General features: G+C 41.7%; 1 protein-coding gene across 1 annotated transcript in view; it reads right to left on the bottom strand.

Moving 5' to 3' along the window:
* DAPP1 (dual adaptor of phosphotyrosine and 3-phosphoinositides 1) overlaps positions 1 to 16812 on the bottom strand; it is a 40443-nt gene that overhangs the window by 11714 nt on the left and 11917 nt on the right. The window contains exons 2-5 of the mRNA XM_069976790.1: positions 14171 to 14293; positions 11161 to 11294; positions 4207 to 4337; positions 1861 to 1908 (exon numbers count right to left, since the gene is read on the bottom strand). Of these exons, the coding sequence (XP_069832891.1) occupies positions 1861 to 1908; positions 4207 to 4337; positions 11161 to 11294; positions 14171 to 14293 (436 nt within the window). The remainder of the gene's footprint in view (positions 1 to 1860; positions 1909 to 4206; positions 4338 to 11160; positions 11295 to 14170; positions 14294 to 16812) is intronic.

Below are 16812 nucleotides of genomic sequence, written 5' to 3'. Positions count from 1 at the left end.
GCCAGCAGTTATACTCTTTCATCACTACTATTATACTGTCACTTCTTATACAGCGACTAAAAAGGGTTGTATGGGGACACTTTTTTTTCTTTTTGGAAAGGACACTAGTGCTACAAACATAGAAAAAAAAAAAAGCATACTCACCTGTCCTGTCTACCCAACTGTTCCCAGTCCAGAGTGCTGTCTGCTTTTTTTCCTGCAGATCCTGCAAACTGCCCCCTCAGCCAATCACTAACAGCAGCAGTGACCTGCCTCAGCCAGTGATTGTATAAGCATAAGTATAGAAGTATATTTCCTGCATGCTGATATATTAACAGAGAGCGATGAGCAGAGGGGACTCGTGCACTGATGGAACAGCAGTGGCAAAGGATCTGATTGGTGAGTATCCTTTATTTTTAAGACAGATTTTAAAGGGAAACTGTCAGCTAGATAAGACGTTCCTAACTACTTCTACGGCTACATATCTATCTAAGCAGCAAGACTATCCATACCGTACCTTTATTGTAGCTGGTTAAAGGAGAAGTCCGGCAAAGAATTTTATTAAAGTATTGTATCGCCCCCCAAAAGTTATACAAATCACCAATATACACTTATTACGGGAAATGATTATAAAGTGCTTTTTTTCCCTGCATTTACTACTGCATCAAGGCTTCACTTCCTGGATAACATGGTGATGTCACTTCCTGGATAACATGGTGATGTCACTTCCTGGATAACATGGTGATGTCACGACCCGACTCCCAGAGCTGTGCGGGCTGTGGCTGCTGGAGAGGATGATGGGAGGGGGAAACTGAGGCATACAGGGCACTGGAGGGACACTGACCATCCCCCTGCCATCATCCTCTCCAGCAGCCACAGACCGCACAGCTCTGGAAGTCGGGTTGTGACATCACCATGTTATCCAAGAAGTGACATCACTATGTTATCCAGGAAGTGAAGCCTTGATGCAGTAGTAAGTGCAGGGAAAAAACTACTTTATAAGCATTTCCCATAATAAGTGTATATTGGTGATTTGTAGAACTTTTGGGGGGCAATACAATACTTTAATAAAAAAATTCACCGGACTTTAAGGCTGTAATCACCTAAAGTGAAGAAGAAAAAACAAAACCATACTGCTGCTCTGACCTTTCATAGAGGCATGGCCAGGGCACCAAAATACACTAAAATGCTCAGGCCATGCCCCTATGACACTTAAGAGGTGCAATAAAAGTTTTTTTGTTTTTTTGGAAGATTGCACCTCAGACAACTAATTTAGGATATGCAAAAAAACAGGTTTTCAGCAGCACAAGAAAAAAAGATTGTGGGTGCAAGTCTCACCAAACCGGACCCAGGTTTGTATGAAATATCCAAGATGATGTAGGAGACCGCATTTCCAATGCTTGGTGTGAATAAAGTGGATATTCTTTTTGGAAGTGCGGTCTCCTACATATTCTACAATACAGGATAGATATATATAGATGGTCTCACTACTTACATAGCTATGTGAGCAGTTTGAGGCGTCTTTTCTAGCTGAAAGTTTTCCTTTATATAAACCTTAATATGTTAAGAGGTTGCGACCTGATAGAATGTCCTATTCTAGAAACAGCTCAACTCTTGCCTATGAGCTATGTCTGGTACTGCAGCTCCGACACTTTTCCCCGTTTTCGAATCTCATACAATCCCTTTAAGCGCGCGGTCACATATACAGGATCTGCAGCAGATTTGATGGCGCAAATTTGAAACTGCAGGCTTGCTTTGAATCTGCAACTTCAAATCTGCTGCAGATCCTGTAGGTGTGAATGAACCCTAAATGAGTTTTGGTTTTTGATTTTTGGAAAACCCTTTCATACATTGTAGACCAATTAGCATCAAGATTATTACCTTTACACGTCCTCCTTGTTTTGTGAGATAACCTTCCTTTGTGCCCAACTGAAAACAAAAACATAAATGAAATGTGTTAATTGATAATAATAAAAATAAACAAATAAAAAAATAAAAACTAGTGGAAAAGAGAATTTTTCAGCTCTAATTTTGTAGAGGCCTTTTTACAACTTAGACGGTTAATGCATTTGGTTGATACTGGTTACCATTTTACTTTACATTGCAGTGAAGTGCACAAAAATAGGAATTTAATAACAAATTTAGCTCTGCTACATCTGTATAGCACCTGTCTTCTTATCAGTAGAGATTAAAGGGCTTAAATTATATTTAAGTCATAAAGTTATACAGATTTGTAAATTACTTTTATTTAAAAATCTCCAGTCTTTCAGTACCCATCAGCTTCTGTATATCCTGTAGGACGTGGTGTATTCCTTCCAGTATAAGGGTGCGTGCACACTACGGAATTCCCGCGTATGACCCGCAGCGGATTCCGACACTCGTACCCGCACGCGGCGGCGCGCATCTCCGCCTGTGCCATATACACTATTCTATGCACGGGCGGAAGAATAGTGTCCATGGCACGGGCGGAGATGTGCGCCACCGCGTGCGGGTATGAGCGACAGAATTATGCAGGAATTACCTAGTGTGCACGCACCCTAAGACAGTGCTCTCTGCTGCCACCTCTTTCCATGACAGGAACTGTCCAGAGCAGGAGAAGTTTTTATTGGGGATTTGCTACTGCTTTGCACAGTTCCTGTCATGGACAGAGGTGGCAGCAGAGAGCACTATCTTATACTGGAAGGAATACACCACTCTCTGCAGGACGTACAGCAGTTGATAAGTACTGGAAGACTGGAGATTTTGAAATAGATGTAAAATTACAAATCTGTATAACTTGATTTGAAAACATTTTTATTTCTCCAGAGTATCCCTTTAACCTCTTAAGGACATATGACGTACCGGTACGTCATATGTCCGCACTTGCACGCGCGGCCCCGCTTTGAAGTGCCGCGATCCCGGGTGCCGCGAGTAGCCCGGGACCGCTGCTATTAGCGGGCACGGTCTGATCGCCGTGCCCGCTAATTAGCTAATTGGAGGCAGCTGTCAAAGTTGACAGCTGCCTCCGATTTCCGGAGGCATTGTTTCCCTGGGGTCTAGTGGGGGAGATCGCTCCTCCGGGACCTTGTCCCGGAGGAGCGATCTCCGTTACTGATGCCGGCCGGGGACGCGTCCAAGATGGCGCCGTCCTCGGCTCGGCACTCGTTCGTTTTCGGCTGCAGCAGCCGAAAGCAAACGAGTGCCGATCTCATGGATCTTTGCAGCATATCTATGCTGCAGAGATCTCAATGAGAGATCCAAGTGTATATACTAGAAGTCCCCCAGGGGGGCTTCTAGTATATGTGTAAAAAAAAAAAATAAAGTGTTGTTTATAGTAAAAAGCCCCCTCCCCTAATGAAAGTCTGAATCACCCCCCTTTTCCCAGGTTTTAAATAAAAGTAAACAAATAAATAAATAAATAAATAAATAAACATGTTTGGTATCGCCGCGTGCGTAATCGCCCGAACTATTAATTAATCACATTCCTGATCTCGTACGGTAAACGGCGTCAGCGCAAAAAAATCCCAAAGTGCAAAATTGCGCATTTTTGGTCGCATCAAATCCAGAAAAAATGTAATAAAAAGCAATCAAAAAGTTGTATATGGGAAATCAAGGTACCGATAGAAAGAACACATCATGGCGCAAAAAATGACACCTCGCACAGCCCCATAGACCAAAGGATAAAAGCGCTATAAGCCTGGGAATGGAGCGATTTTAAGGAACGTATATTGGTTAACAACGGTTTGAATTTTTTACAGGCCATCAGATACAATATAAGTTATACATGTTACATATCGTTTTAATCGTAACAACTTGAGGAACATGCATAACAAGTCAGTTTTACCCCAGGGCGAATGGCGTAAAAACACATTTCCCCCAAATAAAAGAAATGCGTTTTTTTTTTTCAATTTCACCACACTTTGAATTTTTTTCTGGTTTCGCAGTGTATTTTATGCAAAAATTCAGCCTGTAATTGCAAAGTACAATTAGTGACGCAAAAAATAAGGGGTCATGTGGGTTTCTAGGTGGAAAAATGCAAGTGCTATGACCTTTTAAACACAAGGAGGAAAAAACGAAAACGTAAAAACGAAAATGGGCCACGTCCTTAAAGGGTTAAGATAAAGCTGTAAAATCCATAGTCTCCCAGTAACCAATGTAAATGCAACAAACAAATACAGCTAGGGCTCATGAATCTGTCAGGCTGTATGTGTAAAACATATGACGGAACAAGTGATGGCATGTACTTACTGAAGGGGCCACAGGCACCAGGTCATTCTCCGAGCGTCCAGACTGCATGGCAGTGTGAACTCTGACAGATTCATATATTGACGGCTCTTCTACTGTTCGAGGATAGGGGTGTTTCAATAGGATTAAAGTGCCTGCAGTGACAGAACAGGAGATACAGTTATTGTTCCTCTTGACCTTTAGCATTTCAGCTCTGAGCAGTATAATCTTTATTCTCTCTATACGCCGATTTGTTGACGTATAATTTAATATAAACCGCATTGTCAATTTGTTTCACTGTAATATCATTCGTAACATGAAAAAGAACCATTACTAACTTCTGTATATTGGATACTAAAGGGCACAGTGAGATTCTAATTTTTTTTTGTTCAGTTTTGTGAGATCCCAGATTTTATACTACATTTACCCACATGTAGATTTTCCATTATGAATCCCATATGATTATGTGCTAATTCTTCTGCTTCTAACATACAGAAACTCCATGTGGATTTGATATTTGCTGCAATCCAAATGTCTCCACTAGGTGGCAGCCAAGTCTTTGTTCATTTAGTATATACAGTGACGTATCACATTTTACTGATGCCAACATTTACAGCTTACATACTACCGCACATGCTACCCACCAGAGCTATTTTAGTACCATCTTTTAACCACATTTTAAACTTGACAACAACATCCTTTGAATTATTGGGTCAGTTACATATAAAACTTTTGTTGTTGTATGTTGCATGTGGGTTGTAAAAGCACGGTCAGGGTATAACATCAGAATTATCAATTGATTTCCCACTAAGCAAAAAAATTCTGCTTAAGGCAATGTTCGCATAGTGTATTTTTTTTTAAAGACAAGAACGGCCATTGTTAGCGATTAAAACAATGACCGTTCTAGCCTTAAAATAATGCACTGCATGACAACAACTGTTGTTCACACACTGTATTGAACAACGGCCATTGTTCCCCTACGGCCGCACAAATAATTGACTAGTCAATTATGTGTGACCAGTAATGCAGGAGCAAAGGCCGTTGTTCTCGCTTTATCCACACAATGTATGCCGGTACATTGTATAGACTTCTATGGTTAAAGGGGTACTCCAGCGAAAATCTTTTTTTTTTTTTCAAGTCAACTGGTGTCAGAAAGTTATATAGATTTGTAATTTACTTCTATTAAAAAAAATCTCAATTCTTCCCATACTTATCAGCTGCTGTATGTCCTGCAGGAAGTGTTGTTCTGACACAATGCTCTCTGCTGACATCTCTGGCCGAGACAGGATCTGTCCAGAGCAGGAGAGGTTTTCTATGGGAATTCTTAGAAAACCGAGACACAGTTCCTGTCTCGGCCAGAGATGTCAGCAGAGAGCAGTGTTAGACTGAAAATAAAACAACATTTCCTGCAGGACATACAGCAGCTAATAAGTATGGGAAGACTTGAGATTTTTTAATAGAAGTAAATTACAAATCTATATAACTTTCTGATATCAGTTGATTTGAAAGAAAAAAGATTTTCGCTGGACAACCCCTTTATTTAGAGAGCAGTTACAAATAAAATGCCTGCATTTCAATTACAATAAAATGATGTTCCTGCAACTGATATGGTAATATCGGCCGCAGAAAGGTGTCAAACAGCGGCCGTTGTTTATACACAGTGTGAATATAAAAAAGCCTAAAAGTCATAAAAGGCGCATCAAGCAGAAACAGGCATGCCCAACAAACCACACACCCACTTCCCAACAATTACGGCACAGAAAGACCAGACCAAAAAATAACAAAAAAATGCTAAAAAGTGACAAAATTCAAATAATGCACGTCCATGTAAATGTCACTCATATCATATGTCTGCACCTGCACTAAAGACTCTCTTAGTCGCCTGTATTAGGGAGGACACTCAAGAACTATTCAATTAATTTAACATTATCATATTTTTAACTCTTGTAGATTTTTTGACATTAGTCGTTCCCGCACCTGTAAGGGTTAACACCCGGGCAGATGGAGAAACCAACTTTCACCTCTAGGAATCGCCTTCGGATTTGAACCTTCTTAAGTACAGTACAAAATTAGTAGCGGCTGACAGCTGTTTTGTGACCTGTGTGCAATGGGTTTGTGGTAGCAGTCCAGTCCTCATCCAACAGGTGTCTACAGCTCACAAAAACACTATCTGTGCTGGCAGCCTCCGACTCGCATCGGCTCAATAGGGCTTGTAAGTTAAACCACTCGCTCAAAGCCGGTGTTGATCCTCTTTAAAGCGGCATTTCAGCAGAGAAGCACGGTGTACTGAGGGAGATAGCAGGCAAATGTATTCTCAGGGTGAAATGTAATACTATGGGCACCAAATACCGAACCCCAAGCAAACATCCCAGTATCCCTTGGGTTATTTACATACAGCCTCAGCTCACTTATACTGTAAATTGCCAAACTTGGCTTTTAATAAAAAAAAAAAAAAGATGTCTCAGAGAGTCTTTGAGACAAATGCGTAGTGTCCAGTGGTCGGCTACTATCATTCTGCTGAATTGGTGATACATTTGACTCTTCATCAATTTATTGCACTTTATGTTAGTACTGTTGGTTCTGATGTTGCACTTTATTGCACTTTATGTTAGTACTGTTGGTTCTGTTGTTGCACTTTATGTTAGTACTGTTGGTTCTGTTGTTGCACTTTATTGCACTTTATGTTAGTACTGTTGGTTCTGTTGTTGCACTTTATTGCACTTTATGTTAGTACTGTTGGTTCTGTTGTTGCACTTTATTACAGTTTATGTTGGTTCTGTTGTTGCACTTTATGTTAGTACTGTTGGTTCTGTTGTTGCACTTTATGTTAGTACTGTTGGTTCTGTTGTTGCACTTTATCATCTTTGTCTCTGTTTTCATGGTTTATAACTTTTGGATATAGGCCTAGTTGTTACATTATTGCATCTTTAGTGAATATCGTATATTGGAACAGATAGCTGGACCTTGGGGGCTGAGATCACATACTTGGCCCCTGGTGGTTAGATTTGATTTTATTGTGTTTAACTCCTGGGTAGAGATTTGTTGTCATACACTGTATATCTATGTATTAAAGGGGTGCTAGAGCAAAAATCTTTTTCTTTCAAATCATCTGGTTTTAGAAAGTTATACAAATTTGTAATTTACCTTTGTTTAAAAAAATCTCCTGTCTTCCAGTACTTATCAGCTGCTGTTTGTCGTGCAGGAAATAGTGTATTCTTTCCAGTCTGACATGGTGCTCTTTGCTGCCACCTCTGTCTGTGTCAGGAACTGTCCCGAGCAGTAAAAAAATTGTCATAGAAAACCTCTCCTGCTCTGGACAGTTCCTATCTAGGACAGAGGTGGCAGCAGAGAGCACTGTGTCCGACTGGAAAGAATACACCACATTCTGCAGGACATACAGCAGCTGATAAGTACTGGAAAACCTGAGGGTTTTAAAATAGAAGTAACTTTCTAAAACCAGTTGATTTGAAAGAAAAATATTTTCTCCGGAGTACCCCTTTAATAAAGCATATTTCTATACATATGGTTGGTATATTGGCTCTTTTTATAACATACTTCTTTCTCTCTGTATTATATTTACTTAGTATGTTTGGGTTGTGCACCCAGGATTATCAGGTAGTGCATAGCCTATCTTTGCTATTGTTCATACTTGGTTTTATCATTGGCTCACAATGCTACTTTATATTACTCCTCTTATCATCCTCTATTTAGAAAGTAGAAAGTCAATGCAGAACAATAAACAGAGATTTAGGTACTTTTTACGTCTTGAGGGTCTATTCGCACATGCAGTATTGCAACAGTTTCGCAGTAAAATACGCCACGGTATTGATTTCTATTAAAGTCTATGGCCCTCCATTATGGCAGCGGATTTTCATCTCACAGCAAGACTACATAGAGCCATATCCATAGTAAAAGCTAACTACCCAGCTCCCGAGACATTAAAATAAACACACCATGCTCACCTGTCCGCACTCCCCCCGTGAGCTGTCGCTTGCTTCTCTGGGCCCCTGCACACTGACAGCCTGCTCAGCCAATCACTGCGCTGTCCCAGTGATTGGCTGAGCAGGCCATTACTGAGCAGGGAACCTGAAGGAGCAAGCAGGTGGTTGTTGGGGGAGCGCAGACAGGTAAGCATGGTGTCTTTATTGTATCAGTGCAAAGTCCACTGTGATACAGTACGTGTAAAGGGACCCTAAAGGGATATTACTTGTGGCATAGTGGTTGCAGTTGTGACAGAGCTGAGGGGCCAACTTTGGACTGCAGTGCCCGTCACTGTGCAGGGTGCAGGGCGTGGCAGGCACCTGTCCTGTCCTGTGCTTCATCAATTTTCCCTATGCATACACTATAAGACAGAAAACCCGCATGGGTCAGGGGCCAGGGTCTGCTGCTTGGACAGTTTCCTGTAGTGATCCCTTGATGATGTGAAAATTTCTTACAATGTACTAAGAAATAGATATTTGCAAAAAAAAAAAAAAAATTATATAAAAGCAGAATAAGAAATTAAAAAATTAAACAAAAAAAATACTGTTAATCTCATTCTCTTCCCTATTATACAGAAAGATTTACAGCATTGTGTAACGCTGCTCTAACAAATCTACATGGCTTCCCTTTTCTCAGGAATGAAATAACCCAAATTACTAGAAATCTGAGGACTGGTAGACGCTTTAATAGTTGTGGCTCTGTGATAAAAACTTTTTTTTTTTAAATCTGGCAAGGATAACTGACTACCTAAAAATAAACAACTTCTTAGACACCAGCATGTCAATTCTTCGAGCGGAGAGTCGTGAGCCCTCCAATTCTAACAGATAGCGGGCAGGATTCGGCACGGAGTCCGCGTGCGGGGGTTCCGCGCGGAATTTCGGCACCGATTCTGTACTAAGAGTAATAGCTAGATATAGGTGCGTTTCTTTAAAATTATTCCAATTGAAAACCTGTTTTGTTTTACATGATCTTAAAGAAAATTAACCGCCTCCCGCCGCTGCACAGTAAATTAACATCGCTGCAGGGCGCGCATCATGCGCTCTGCCCCCTCCTCTCTCTCCCCTGCCGCTGTCACAAGATTGTGACAGCGGCAGGGGACAGAGGAGAGAGGGCAGACATAAGGACATCAGCTAATGGGATCATTATGATAAGCTGATGTCCAAAAACGACATGGGCATTGAGGAATCAATGACCCATGGTCGTGAAAGGGTTAATACTTAATCTTGGATAAACCCCTTTTAACAGTTTCCTCCTTTCTCCTAAGTGTGTGATGAAGCCATCAAGACTGCTCAGATCCTTTATGATGACAGGTGAATCAGGTTCCATAATTGTGGATAATAGGGCGGTGACAAGAGTTATAAAGAATTTTAGTTCTGAGTAAATGTATAGTTTTACTTGTTGATCCAGTTTAGACTAATGTCTCAATAGATCATTATACCTGAATCTATCATAAAGAGACATAACACTAGTTAGGCTCTTTTCATTTCTAGTTTGTTTGCTTCAATCGGAGGTATACATCAAGAGTATTCCCTGAGGTATGTCTCAATAGAAAGCCCCCATCAGAGCTCAACAAGGAAGAACAGGCAAAGAAACTTTAAAGGGGTTATCCAGTGCTACAAAAACATGGCCACTTTCTTTCAGAGACAACATGACTCTTGTTTACAGTTTAGGTGCGGTTTGCAATTAAGCGCCATTCACTTCAATGGAACTGAGCAGAAAAAAACCCGCCCAAGCTGGAGACAAGAGTGGGGCTGTCTCTGGAAGAAAGTGGCCATGTTTTTTGTAGGGCTGGATAACCCCTTTAAATAGATGCAGACGGAACAGAATTAGTGGTGGCCCCTTAAAGGGGTAGTGCAGCGCTAAGAAATTATTCACAGAATAACACACATTACAAAGGACGGACGCGACACGGATCATGTATGTATAATACACCACACTTCCCGGTATACGTGTGGGGGTGGTGGGACACGGGAAGGGGGCGATTCACAGACATAACATATATTACAATGTTGTATAACTTTGTAATGTGTGTTATTCTGTGAATAATTGTTTACCACCGCACTACCCCTTTAAATCCCATTAGAGCGGCCACACAGTGGAGTGAGACTAAGTGAACCAGTCTGGTCCACTCATTCTGCTTGGCCATTGGTCTGTGAATAGTAAGGAACTAGCAGACCAAGTTGATTTCTAGTATCAAGTAGTGTTGAGCGAACCTGTCAAAATGTTCAGGTTCAACAATATTATCCGAACCGGAATGATCTGTGTTTGATTTGCCGCGGCTGCAGAAGATGGATGCCACCTTAGGGCTGACAGGAAAACATGGCTACGGCCTGTGACAGAACCATAACAACCAAGGTTCAATCTATTTTCATTATTAGATTTCTACGTCTCAGTACAGATGAGCGAATTTACAGCAATAATGAAGAGAATCGCCGTCTGCCTTTAAAGTCAGTGGCACTCCGGGTGCCTGGAAAAGTTGGATCCAGTCCTGGGAAATTTCTCCGAGCCAATTGCCGAGCTAACAAAAGAGATTAGCTTTGTTATTAGGCCCTGTTCACACTGAGCAAAAACAGCGTAGACTACATCAACTGTAAGGAGGCTGAGAAGTAGAAATGAGCGAATTTACAGTAAGGCCCAGTTTACAGTGAGCAAAAATGGCAGAATCCCACCGTACTCTGTCCTGCAGTGAGTGAAGGGGAGGGCGCACGCGCTTCTTTTTCCCCTCAAAGAATTGACATGTAATTTCTTTGAGCGGAGAGCGGCAGGAGCGGACGCGCGCTGTCCCATTCACTCACTGCAGGACACAGAGCACGGCGGGATTCTGCCATTTTTGCTCAGTGTGAACTGGGCCTTACTGCAAATTTGCTCATCTCTATTTCTGAGCCTTCCTACAGTAGATGAATTCATGTAGACCGAACCGATCACACTGTTGTCTTGAGAATCAAGACAGAAGCAAAGAATGCAAAGCAATCCACTACCAGATCCACCGTAACCTACCTGATTCGCTTCCAATCAGAGGCCGATTAGCAAAATGTTGAGTAAAATCCTTCACAGATATAAATTCATTGAATCCAAACTTGATCGATGTCCCAATCTGATAGACTTGGAAGTGTTTAACAGAGTCCTTGGCTCTGAAACAAAAGCAACCCTGCGTTAGAAATGTGCTTTATAACAAGCCCCATGGACATAGGCACAATGCACAGGAGCAGATCTTATTCACTAGAATGGGAGCATTTTCTAGGCATGCTCTGTGACCTGTGTAACGATCTTTCTACAAGGAAATGGAGAACGAGTTCTAAGCTGCGGCTATCGTGAATGGTGTTTTGGGACGGCATTCCTAAAGCAAATACTGTTATTTCAATTAATTTGTGACATGTCCAACAGCACCGATATGTAATATCAGACTTGACAAAGACATGGTTGGGTCTAAACATAAAATGTATGTACCTGGACACTCAATATAGATTTGCAGTATTTTAGATGCTGCCAAACTCTTTCAAGTGATAAGTAACTGATCAGATATCATTGCTAATACCCCTTCAAATCGTTAGAGGGGAGACAAATCTTACCTGCTGATGTGTCCCTATTGCACAGGAGAAGCCGAGGATTAAGGTATGTCTCTTACCTTCCTCCTTAGGGCTGTTTCGGTGCAGTTAGACATGTGCTCCAGGGGCCGATGAGACTGTTAGGAGTACTACCCCCCCATAGTGCTAATCCACCGGGGGGTTGGGGGGAACCAAAATGGTGCTATGGTGGCGGGCAGTGCTCCTAGCGGGTGCCCCAGTGCTCCTAACAGTCTTACCCGACCGTGGAGCAAACTACTAACTGCACGGGAATCTGTCCGAGACAGGAACTGTCCAAAGCAGTAAGGCTTTCTATGGGGATTTGCTGCTGCTCTGGACAGTTCCTTACTCGGACAGAGTTGGCAGCAGGGAGCACTGTGTCAAGACTGAAAAGAAAACACTATTTCCTGCAGGACATACAGCATCTGATAAGTATGGGAAAACTGGAGACTTTTTAAATAGAAGTAAATTACAAATCTATATAACTTTCTAAAACGAGGTAATTTAAAAGAAAGATATTTTCGCTGGAGTACCCCTAAGAAGGTAATAGAAGACACATAAATGGGTCTGCACCCCGAATGCTGAAATATAAAACACTTACTAATTTGCCATTTGATTTGTCATCAGTTTTGACAGAATTCACTGATTATTAAGTATCTCTATATTAAGATAAAAAAACTTCTCTATTACATTCATCCAATAAAATAAGAGAATGAAGAAAATAAAGCAGGAGGGGTGAACCCGAGAACATTGGGGGAGATTTATCAAATGTGCTGTAAAGTGAAACTGGCTTAGTTGCCCCTAGCAACCAATCAGATTCCACCTTCCATTTTCCAAAGAGTCTGTGAGGAATGAAAGGTGGAATCTGATTGGTTGCTAGGGGCAACTGAGCCAGTTTCACTTTACACCATGTTTCCTCCACTGATCTAGAGGAAGGCAAAATAACTTGCAAAACATCGGCCAATCTTATTGCTCAATATTCATACAAAGATTCTAAGCAAAAGCTTAAGTTTTGTTTTGTACTTTTTACAATAAAAGTTACCCAATATAAGTCATTCTCCATAACCCATTACTTACCATGGCCTTTAGATTGAGACAAGTCTGTTTTATGGTGCTAATAGAAAAGGTAACCATATAGCCATCACCTTGAATGTGGGAGTATGCTAAACACAGGCTGGGTATTTGCCCATAGACTTGGATCTGTGCTTGGTTAATGAAGCATAAAATTACATTTTCTAATTTTAGAGATGTAAAACTTTCGTTCTTATTCCTGATATGACGACACTATAAGCAATGTTGGACATCTGCTCAGATAATATTACCTGTGTTCATCACAAATAAATCTCATCGGAATATTGTGTTGGCTACACAATGATGGTGTCACAGACCAGTCGTATAGAACACACACAGATAGGACAGAGACAGTGAACCCTAACCTGAGCCCCGCCCACTGTCCCTGCCTACTTACCACAGGCTGCCCTAAGTGGCAGAGGGTAACTGGGTGACAGTCCCTTACCTGGGCAAGTCTGACACCACACCCAGACAGGTGAACAAACACAATAAAGAATAGTCGACAGTCCAAGGTGACAATAGGTAGGCAACCAAAGTACAAAATCAGCAAGCAACAACGTAGTCAAAAGCCAGGCAAAAATGGTCAGGGCAGGCAGATAACAAGAAGAGTCAAGGAACAGAGCTGAAGGTCAATTCAACACAGCTAGCAGAGGTATAAGGAGCACTAAGCATAGAACAAACAGGGAGCATGCTGGAAATGCTAGGGGGAAACTAGGCTAATATCCAGCAAATTTACAAATTCTAAATTGTGTAGTAATTGGATGGGTGTTAGAAAAGTGCAGGGCTTAAGGTGATTTTTTGGCAAATTATGAAAAAGTTGTGACTGGAAGAAGTCCCGTTACAGTCGGTTATTGGCAGAGCGGGCTTTCATGGCCGAGAAGAGTTCATCATTTAAGTAGAGGCTGGAGAGTTCAGGGGAGGGACTCCAAGATACCGCAGAAGGACCCAAGGGGAGCGTGGTTAGGTAAGAATAGGCTTTTTATAATGTTCTATACAAGGATAGCAATGTATAAAAATAATTTAAGGGTCAGAGTAAAAAAAAAATAATTATTTTTAAATCTATGGGGCTGTGGGAGGACATATTTTTTGCAACGTGATCTGTGATTCTTATCAGTACCACATGTAATTTTTTTCGATCGCTTTTCAATCCATTTGTTCTGGCATGTGAATTTTGAACTTCTGGCGTATGGTTTTTAAACTCTACAACAGCTAAATGACAGAAAATGTTTAATAAAGACTTTATTGAAGAGCTTTAGAAAGCTGCTTTATTTTGTATTAAGAAAACAAATTATTAAAAAAATAAGTGGAAAAGGTGCCCATAGCCTTTAAATATATACAACCGAATGAAAAAATGCATTCAAGCTTGTACCTACCTCACTGATAATGAGTACACATTTTCCTTCGAGTCACTGTTCCTCAGGAGGTAGCTTCCATCCTGCCCGTTCGTAAGCAAAAGAGCCTCAGCGGCATGTCGGGACAGATTCTCATGGAACCACCTGGTAAAAATATATATATATTTTTTTTTTACAAAACTACAAGTCTTTAAAACACATAAAATCAATTTGCTCTTGTCTATACAGTATATCCACCTTACTTGATCAGCCAACATTGTTTATCTCGGCTGATGGTTGCATCTTTTGTTTTTAAAACATGTTGATAAACAAACGACCAGGATAGCAGCGATCTGCTGCCGTCGCCCCGTGGAAAAGAAGCGGCGGCAGCAAACCGCCACTATCCTCTATGGGCTGCCCAGACGATCTAGTGATCACCCGGGCAGCCCCCCACCCCAGCAGCTCCCTGCGGACGCCCCGGCACTCACCGGTTTGCTGCAGCCGCGTGGAATTGCGGCAGCAGCGAGCAAGGAACGAGGAGCAAGCGAGTGCTGATATCGCTTGTTTGCGCTTCACTGTCGGCCCGTGAAATAGGGCCTTCACTCTCCCATCCATCATTGACATGACTGCTGGAAAAACTGCTGGAAGCTTTTTCAGCCTTTTTTTTTCCGGCCAAAAACTGCTATGCAAAATGTGTATCCGAGGGAAGCCTAAATCATACATACCAGGTTTCTGTATGACAACTTGCAAAAGGTATATTTAGAAAAGAAAGTTTTTTATCGTTTCAAGCAATGTCATAGTTTTATGTTGTGTAAAACACTCTTTTCCAACATGGACACCATGCCAAGTTATTTATGTCTTATAAGATCATTTACAGTATAACATCCCATGAAAGTACAATGTGCCATATTGAGGGAACAAAGCCCTGGCCACAGTGTTCTGGTGAAAGGGATCTGCTTGCACCTAAAGCTTATGTGATAATCCACAGTCAAGCACCACCATGAGATTTGGCACATATTGTAAAACACACAGCTGTGGCCCCCAAGCACCAAGCAGATTGGCTGACTTAGTTGTGGACATCTTGTCATTAGAGAATGTCCGTCCACCATGAGAACATCTATTTAATATGATTTAAGCTCAGCAGGTTGGCTTGCACTCAACTAGGTATTTATTGTCGATATTTAATAGCATCATCATCATCATCTTCTATCGAGCAACTGAAAAACACCTGATTAACCATATTGTTAGGCCATAGTCTTAGAGCTTGAACACATGGGAATGACCTCTAGCAAGAAAACCCTGATGATAGACACATGCCGAAAGACTTCGAGTAACACGGCCTCCACAGCTGAGCAGGTTCATTTGGATGTGGCCTATAACATTGTGCAGAAGACTGTAAGCTATATGGAGCTCACTTTGTACTTGCTCTATTACGAGTTTTATCCTGTGGTGACAGATGAAAACTGCAGACACTTAATACCTGGCAATTTATTTATTTATTGTCTTAGATCTGCTGCTTTTCCATATTTAATTTTGTATCCTGCTTGTCATGAATTTGTTATCTAATCTAGTTAAAGGAGAACTCCGGCCACAACTAGGAATCTAATACAGGCAGGTGGTGGGGGAACATAATAAAGAATGTATACTTACCCATCCCTGTTCCCCGCAGTGCCACATCACTAGTTCTCTAATAGCCGCCGGACTTCATTTCGACTACCTGGGGGAAAGTACCTGATCACAATTAACAGTAAACAATTTCAAACTACCACTATGGCAAATAACCTGAAACTGGTCACCCAATTACACGGAACAGTGATCATTACTTGTGATAGGTCTTGAGGTCGTTCCGTCGTCGGTACTGCGTTCGTTTCAGAGCTTAACTTCTTATTAGGGTGGGTTGACACTACGGAACCCGCGCGGATAAGTTCCAGCGGATTCAGTCACTCGTACCTGCTCGCGGCGGTGCGCATATCCGCCCATGGCATAGACACTATTCTATGGCCAAGCGGATTCTGCCGTCCGCCAAAAGATTTGTCATGTTATTTCTTTCGGTGGACGACAGAATTCGCATGGTGTCCATGGCACGGGCGGATATACGCGCTGCCGTGAGCAGGTACGAACGCCGGAATCCGCCGGAACTTATCCGCGCGGATTCCGTAGTGTGAACCCACCCTTACACTGAACAATGTGCGATTTGTAAACGATCAACGATAAAAATAGGTCCAAATTCTATCAAGCGATCAACGATTTCTCGTTGCCCTTTTAAGCGTTGTCTGCTATTACATGAAACGAATATCGTTCAATTCCGAACAATCTAACGATTTTCGATGATCATCTTGTGGATAAGGGCCCATAGAGTGGACTGGTAGACAGGGCACCACACCACATCTCTTCCAGGGTTCCTGACACAGCCAAAACGACTTATGGCTTTTGTCTGAACAGCTATTGTTAGGGGGGCTTCCCCTACCACAGTATGACTCATGGAGGCATTATCAGCAGAGCAGCGTTTTCAGAATGAATCTGACCAGTCAAAGATGTTGGTATATTACGTACATGCAAACAACACTTGAGTTTGAACAGAAAGTGCTTCAATTAACACAGTTTAAAGGGGGTTTTCCAAGAAGCAAAGCTGGTGGCCAAGTTGGTAAAATCAGAGGTATACTACATAGATGTAGGTAGTTTTT

This window comes from Dendropsophus ebraccatus, chromosome 7 (genome assembly GCF_027789765.1).
Source record: "Dendropsophus ebraccatus isolate aDenEbr1 chromosome 7, aDenEbr1.pat, whole genome shotgun sequence".
NCBI lineage: Eukaryota > Metazoa > Chordata > Amphibia > Anura > Hylidae > Dendropsophus > Dendropsophus ebraccatus.
Note: the sequence above shows the minus strand (reverse complement) of the source record. Positions and strands in the feature narration are given on the sequence as shown.